General features: G+C 41.5%; 1 protein-coding gene across 1 annotated transcript; it reads right to left on the bottom strand.

Annotated features, from left to right (window-relative positions):
- Positions 1–13: 13 nt before the first annotated feature.
- Positions 14–5,922, bottom strand: LOC146481786 (von Willebrand factor A domain-containing protein 7-like). The gene is made up of 5 exons (XM_085107877.1): positions 5,601–5,922; positions 4,662–4,792; positions 3,724–4,030; positions 2,072–2,899; positions 14–1,146 (listed from the first exon to the last, which is right to left on the bottom strand). The coding sequence occupies exons 1-5, from the start codon at positions 5,854–5,856 to the stop codon at positions 509–511; spliced, it is 2,160 nt and encodes a 719-aa protein (XP_084964003.1). The 5' UTR covers positions 5,857–5,922; the 3' UTR covers positions 14–508.
- Positions 5,923–7,730: the final 1,808 nt, after the last annotated feature.

Genomic DNA, 7,730 nt, shown 5'->3' with positions numbered 1-7,730 from the left:
AAGAACTTTGAAATAAAGACAGTTTAAAGCGGCAGTAGTTTAATGTCACAATGATTTTGTTCTATGTATCTTAAATGTTACATTTCTCTCTACTTAAAAAAAACTATAGCTCACGCAGCTGGCGTTCTGGTATTCTAGCTTTTGTAACGATGGTTCCTTTTTTAACTCATCTACTTCTACTGATGCATCTATAGCAAGTTGAGTTTTCACTGAACAATTTTACTACATGTGAAGTTTGGTTAATCAAGTGAAAGCTACTGAACATGCCTTTCCTGTGGTGCTGTTTATTATGCTGCACAAGGTGGTTCTAACTTTGGAGTCTGTGGATGAAATCCTAAAGCGTGACTATTCAAATGAAAGCTACTGAGCAGTACTTTCCCGTGGTGCTGTTTATTGCGCTGTTCGCGATGATTCTAACTTTCGAGTCTGTGGATAAAGCCCTAAAATGTGCCCTAAATCAAGGACTTTCTAGTCTTAAATTTTGGTAGTCTGGCCTGGAAATGATGGTTTATGATCCACACGTGACCTTGAAATGATGGGTCGATGACGTCATGTCGGCTTGAGTGACAAGCGGTTCAATCTCGTCCCCAGGATCACCTCCCTTGGAAATTTTCGTCACAGTCACTTTAATGGTGTCCCACTTATCGCGAATCCCACTGACATCTTTCGGTGTTTTCAGCCACACGAGAAAGAATGCCTCTGGACTACGCAGTGTCGTCTTCAAAATACGTCTATAGCGAGCTTGTATGGCGGTAGTGGAAGTGTTTGCAATGGTCAATGAAGAATTCACAGTAACTTCAAAACTATCGCCCCTTCTACCGTTGTAGTGCAGAACAAAGGAGAGGCGCAGAGTTCTTCCGCATTCTAAAGTTTTGTAGATTGGCCCACCTTGCCGACGGAGCAGAACGTTTTTAGCAGTGATGAACTGACGAGAAATCCTCTGGAATGGTTGTCCTGCTGCTGTCGTTCCGGATAGCTTGAGTTTGAAAGGTGCCAAAGGGGGTAGAAATGTACCCACGAGGTTGGGCGTGGCCAGGTCGACAGTCTCCAGTTCGCTTCCGGTCCCATCAACAAGAGAGAGGCTAAGAGAGGTAAGGTTGAGGCGCTTCTTTAAAGGAATGATAAGGTCAACTGTGGAGACGTCACCTGAAATAGAAAGAATGGGATTGTTCAGACATTCACCCGTATAATTTTTTTGATTTGCTTTTAATGTCTTAATTTTACTGAGTGGCTGACCATATGGACGATCGAGCGACAGATTTTCTGGCTCTATGGATTAATGACTGCAAGACTGAATAAAACTGAAAAGAGAAACTGACTCACTGACTGACACGATAAACTAACTAACTAACTAACTAACTAACTAACTAACTAACTAACTAACTAACTGACTGTCTGACTGACTGAAGAACTGACTTACTGACCGACTAACTAACTAACAATTAGTAACCAAGTAAACTGACTGACTGACTGACTGACTGACTGACTGGATAACTGATTGACTGATTGATTGACTGACTGACTGACTAACAGGTGAATTAGAGAATTAACTCTTCAGTGAAAGTTCAAGTCCCGTCTGGCCCCGTACTGTAGCTCCGTTGGTAGAGCAACTGTTGATCAAATTCGGAATTCATGGGTTCGGTTCCCACCATACGAGGTCTAAAATGGTTTCAGCTAGTTCCCATTACCTTCCTAGGGTTAAAATTCAGTTTGAAATTCATGGACTCACTTCGGCACTTTGATTTTCACTTCAGCGTTGATACTCTGACTCACCATAAATGACTGACTGACTGACTGACTGATTGACTGACTAACTGACTGACTGACTGACTGACTAACTGACTGACCAACCAACCAACCAAACTGCCTAACTGATGATTAATTTAGTAAGGTAAGGTAAAACAGCCACTTAAATTACTGACGAACTTGTAGCCCTCTAAAAACTAAAAGTACAAATTAAATCAAACCAAAATCTCCAATTACCATATAGCTATTTGCAGCACAACATTTACAATAAAACATTTCTAGCAATCCCGGCAATAACTGATAATAAAAGTTTAAATTGTCTTACCTAACAAGGGATATTCGATTGGAATCTCAAACAGCTGTCCCCCAATCTCTTTCCTCAGCAGAAAAAAGTATTCAAACTCCAAGTTAAAACTGCTACTCGACTGGACTTTGAAGCTGTGCGTTCCAACCGCAGCTGGGACGACCAACAGCCACTCACCGGGGGTGGGGTACCTGATTATCCACAATCCTCCCTGGGCGAGGTTTTCGGTCCGTGGCTGAGGTAAGCGATCGGGATTACGAAGTTCGACGGCATCAGGATCATTTGTAGCGATGTATGTGACGATTAATGATTCAACAGTGTCATCAACGGGGATTGTGTAGATCTTATCAATCGCCGATCCCGTATCACCACCAGAGGAACGAGACCGTGCTATTTGTTCAGGCCCTGCGCTTGAACGACCTTCAAGAATGGTGGTGATTCCATCTAGGGCTGCCGACATCACTCCAGTCATTTTCTGTATCTCTCCAGAAGAGTTAAACTGCATTCCAAAGCCACCAGATCCATCCAAGAGCTCTACGAGAGGGCTATGACTATGAAAAGACCCGCAACTGCCGTATTCAGTGCTGTAGAAGAAGTTGACCGGAACCATGTAGTACTGCGCTAATCCAAGCGCGTTGTCTAACGTGTACTTCACCGTGTCTCCCTCTTTCACTCCAGCGTCAGTGAAGACGAACATAGGCGAGCCAGGAATAGGATCTCCTATCTCTAAGGCATCTATGATCCCGTTGAATGTCAGCTCAGGGCAGTCACGACCTCCTTTCGCTGTCAGTGTGTCTAAAGCTTGTTCAAAGGCATTTTGATTAGGACTCTTGACAACGTTGCCCCAGGCTGAGATAAATAAATGGAAAAAATATGTCAGTTACAAAGCAGCTTCACGTGATGATCTGTCATGTTCCTAATAATCACAGTTCTTATGACACGTTTAGAAGCCTCGATAGGTTTTCAATAGTTTAAAATAGCCCAAAAATGTAGCCGACAATATAATTAAATAACCTATGCCAACTAAGCTTTAAATATAATACATAAATAATGTAAAAAATGGGTTTTCAAAAGAGACTTAAATGATGAGTTCATTTTTCTGATTTGGATTGGCATTGAGTTTCATAACCTTGGCAATGGAGAAAATCCATTGAGTGTGATCCTCGTCCCTAGTTTCACGCGGTCAAAAAGGCGGAAATGCAGGAATCGAACGCTGCGGAAACCCTTGCTACAAAGACTTATTTAGTATTAGATTGAATTTTCCCCGAATTTAGACTCTCACACAAGTCTTGCTAACCTATCACAAGCTTTTAATTTCAATGATCGAAAGCAGCCAAGTTTTGATCCGTCGGCCTTGTATTTCGCGTATGGACTCACGCAGAGCTAAAATTTCCTCTCAAAAAAGCAGTGAAAGACCTGTCTAAAAATATACCAGCCTGTACATGTGAAAATACCGTGACACGCACTCATGAAGGGGCATGTAAGATGCCCTCTTAGATTGAAATTTCCCCAAATTTAGACTCTCACAGGAGCTTTAATAAACTATGACAAGCTTCTTTTTCGCAAACGAATTCAAAAATTTCTCTCAACAATTCAGCCGGCAAGACCTGTCTAAAAATTAACCGGCCTCTATCGAGGAGTCCCCACTCCGGGTTAACTTTATTTAAACTTACTCGGGTCGCTAAACGGTGATAGGATATAATTTACAGGAGCCGAATTCCTAGGATAAGCCGCGATAGCCTTAGAAATCTTCTTTGCAGCTGCTATCTCGTCTCCCATACTGCCAGTCGTGTCCATAACAAAGATAAGTGACGTATCGCCATTGACACCCAGTAGACTATCTAACTCGTCCTCGTCCAGAACCCTACGAAGCATTTTGAACACATTCTCGTGTTTGTTCGGTTTCTTTCGGCAATGTCTCGGTAAGTCGGAGTTCCGGCATCGGCCTTGTTCGGGAGGACAGTGGCATTCAGGACGGATCTGTTAAAACAAAAAATACGTACAAAACGTTCTGGTGAGGAGCTCTCAAAAGTTAGAATCACTTTGTACAGCAAAATAAATAGCACCACGGGAAAGTACTGCTCAGTAGCTTTCATTTGAATGGTCACACTTAAGGATTTCACCAGTAGACTCGAAGGTCACGAACCACCTTGTACAGCATAATAAACGGCACCACAGGAAAGTACTGCTCAGTAGCTTTCATTTGAATGGTCACACTTTAGGATTTTACCCACAGACTCAAAAGTTAGAACCACCTTGTACAACATAATAAACAGCACCACAGGAAAGTACTGCTCAGTAGCATTTATTTGAATGGTCACACTTTAGGATTTCATCCAGAGACTCGAAAGTTAGAACCATCTTGTACAGCATAATAAATAGCACCACAGGAAAGTACTGCTCAGTAGCTTTCATTGAATTATCACACTTTAGGATTTCATCCACAGACTCAAAAATTAGAACCACCCTGTACAGCATAATAAACAGCACCACAGGAAAGTACTGCTCAGTAGCTTTCATTGAATTGTCACACTTTAGGATTTCACCCACAGACTCAAAAGTTAGAACCACCTTGTACACCATTAAAAAATATTTCCAACAGAATACTAACCAGATGGCCAACCATTTTTCGTGCTATAGGAAACTGTTTATCCAAGAGAGCTTTTTTAACAGAGTTCACCATGTGATTAATTTGCACTCTTCGCAGGGGTCTCCTGGATGTTCCGTTTGCTTCAGCCATTCCTGATCAAATCAGACAATTAAAGAACTTAAAAATCGTTCGGGGAACAAATCAAGGGGAGAGATACTCTCCAACACAAGCTGAAAAGATATGTGGCGCCCAAAGGAGTGTGGTTTTTAAACTGTTTTGCTTTGAAATAGGGTCATAAATTTGTCTTCTAGTTAAATTGGGCATAACTTTTAGCGAAACTATAAAATAGAGAGCTTAGTATCAAGGTACCCATTAATCGCTTTTCATCTTGAAACGAATTAAAAGGGAAACTAAAAGACGTTCAAAAACAAGAGTGAGGACTAATTGATTATTTTAGTCGATTTTCGGGGTACTCCCTTTGTAAGTTTATATGTAGGTATGTACAGCGCTTAAGGGTTTGCTGTTTTGCGCTGTTTTGGTCGAAAATATGGTATAAATTATAACCATATGCTTTTTCCGGGTCTGAAAGTCTGAAAATGGACATGGAGTTTCACAGAAAGTCGAAACGAGTATGAATCCTAGAAACCAGCTCTGAAAATGGGTATGAAGTTTAGAGGCCAGGTCTAAAAAATGGAACCAGAAAATTACATATTTTGGTCTGAAATAGAGTCAGGAAGTTTGGAAAATCGAGCCGCACCCACTCCCCCCAAAAATTCTGAGGAGTACCCACCCCCCCCCCACCGGAATTGTCTTTGAACTACTTGGGGTAAAGGTTTTCCACCGTAAACAACGCATTTAGATTTACATTTTTATATACAGTTGATAAGCCAAAAAAATTCCGGGAGAATATTACAAATTAATGATAAAAAAACAAAAACAAAAACAAAAATCAATTCTTACCCCTGATTATTTGCATGGAGGCACCCAGGTATTTGTTATTCCTCGGTGAAGAAATCGCTGCAGCACTGCTTGAGCGGTGAAGGATTTTCTTGCCACCCTGCAAAAACTCGGCTGTCTCTCGATCCAAGATGTCGAAGAAATCCACATTGCCCTCCGAGGAATCAAACAGAAACACAGCCGAAGCTAATGCTATGTGAATTATCACCGTAGCTTTCTTCATAGCTAGAAGAAAGGCTGATCTTTTTTTGCAGCTCATACACTCGTTGCGCTCCAAGTTGGTAAACTGATGAATGCTTACACGTACCGCTTTTTATTGCAATCGCTGCCAAAGTGGAACTGACACTCTCAGGAAAGCGTTTAACCCCGAGTGGTACCCACTGTTGTTGCGGAAATTGCGTCATGGTCCTGCCCTGATCTGCCCTTAAATTATAAAGGGGAAGTATTACGCAAATTTGCTGTCATTTCAAAACCCAAAAATGGCAGCAGAAACAAAGAAATAATTGTCAAGTTAGTTATAAATTATCACCCCAGTGCAACAAAACTGTCGATTAGTGCCTCTGGCCAGAGACACAGTAAGTATGGATTGAAACTTGAAAAACGTTAGGCTAAAGTTTTTCACGTTCTCGCATTTTTGTTTCCAAAATGCGCCAGAACAGATCACGAGTCGTTCCCGTTCAAGAATTGAGTTGATTTGTTTCCTTTCGTCATTCTAGAATTATTTGGCAGCTGATTGAAGGTCAGTTATTTCAAGTCATCATCAAGTTTAACAAAAGACACCAAAAACCCCATAAAATGATACTTCCCTTTTAACTCCAGTGAGGTCAACTGCGAAAACAACAAGTCCAATGTAATTTTCTATTCATCAAGAAACAAATTGCGCCTGAAAAATATTTTGTAGCACATCATTCCTGTCACTCTACTTTTTTCATTTGGGTCCTCATACTTATAGGGTAAATAGGATAATACTCCACAGATTCAAAACTTACAACCACTTGCTTCCGTATGGGAGATAAACAATAGGTTAGAATGGCTACCCACAGACAGGAAATCTGAAACAATTATTTACTAGAGATAAGTTTTTCCTCTTCAGCACTGAACACAAAAAATAAAGTACTGATTGTATGTCTTGTTTTCAGGGAAAGGAAGTCTTTCGTGAGCGTGCGGAATTGAAGAAGGCCGAAGTAAAATGGGGACTGGGATTTGCCGTTCTTCCACTGGAAAATAGAATAATTTAGGCACTAGGACTGGGATCGGAGGTGAATTGCAAGCAGGAAGCTTAGACTGCGGGCCAGTCTCTCTTTTGCTTGAAAATCCGCGGAGAAGAATTTAATTAATGCAAAGAACTGAGGGAGCACGATATTCGAGGTGCAGGCGGCGAAGTCGAGTCGCGAGTAGCAATTGAAAGAGAGACTGTTCGCAGACTACAGGAAGCTGGGATGTGGGCAAAATTTGGGATAGGAGATGCGATTTCCCCCCCTCCCCCCCCCCCCTTCCCCCGTTCCTCGACAATCTAGAATTTTACTAGTGGCCGGCCCTAAAGCTTTCTAGTATCGCGACTTCTATAAGTCACTGAGATACAAAACCGTGTTGATATACTGTAAACAGTGAAAGCGTTTTTCCTTCAAAGACGAGCTACTCGTCTGTTTTCTGTAGTTTAGATTTAATTTTTGATTCACAGTCAACCTTTACAATATGCCGACTCCTTCCGATAAACAAGCGAGGGGAGGGAGGGGGGTGTGAAAAAGGGTTCTCCCTTAGGAGGGCGGTACCTTCCGCCCACAGTCGCAGTATGGGGTATACCCTCGACTCAGGGGGAGGGGTGGTCGCAGACAAAACATACGGTACGCCCATTTCATTTTGCCATTTGCAAAAATATCGAGAAAGAAACTGTACCGAATAAAATTGTTAATCCACAGCTTTCATGTATATATATATCCATTGACTCAAATGTTAAAACCACTTTACTAACAAAATCCCAAAATAGAAGATCATTTGTCGATGAATGGCCACATCGATGAGCCGGGTCAGGTCTAATGATCTGATGGTAAGTAATGAATCGGTACTGATAAAATATACAGAGATGGGAATTCTGAAATAAACAAAAAAGTTTTTGTTGTTGTTTTTGCAGGC

This window comes from Pavona decussata, unplaced genomic scaffold (genome assembly GCF_977016875.1).
Source record: "Pavona decussata unplaced genomic scaffold, jaPavDecu1.1 SCAFFOLD_48, whole genome shotgun sequence".
NCBI classification, from domain to species: Eukaryota; Metazoa; Cnidaria; class Anthozoa; order Scleractinia; family Agariciidae; genus Pavona; species Pavona decussata.
The sequence above is the reverse complement of the archived record's forward strand: the minus strand, read 5'-3'. Positions and strand labels throughout refer to the sequence as shown.

What these genes read in the sequence shown, in the direction of transcription:
- LOC146481786 (XM_085107877.1), bottom strand. Translation starts at nt 5,856, where the DNA reads ATGAGCTGCAAAAAAAGATCAGCCTTTCTTCTAGCTATGAAGAAAGCT. An exon ending in CTCCATGCAAATAATCAGGG is followed by an intron (nt 4,793 to 5,600) that starts GTAAGAATTGAT and finishes TGATTTGATCAG; the next exon opens with GAATGGCTGAAGCAAACGGA. An exon ending in GAAAAATGGTTGGCCATCTG is followed by an intron (nt 4,031 to 4,661) that starts GTTAGTATTCTG and finishes TTGTTTTAACAG; the next exon opens with ATCCGTCCTGAATGCCACTG.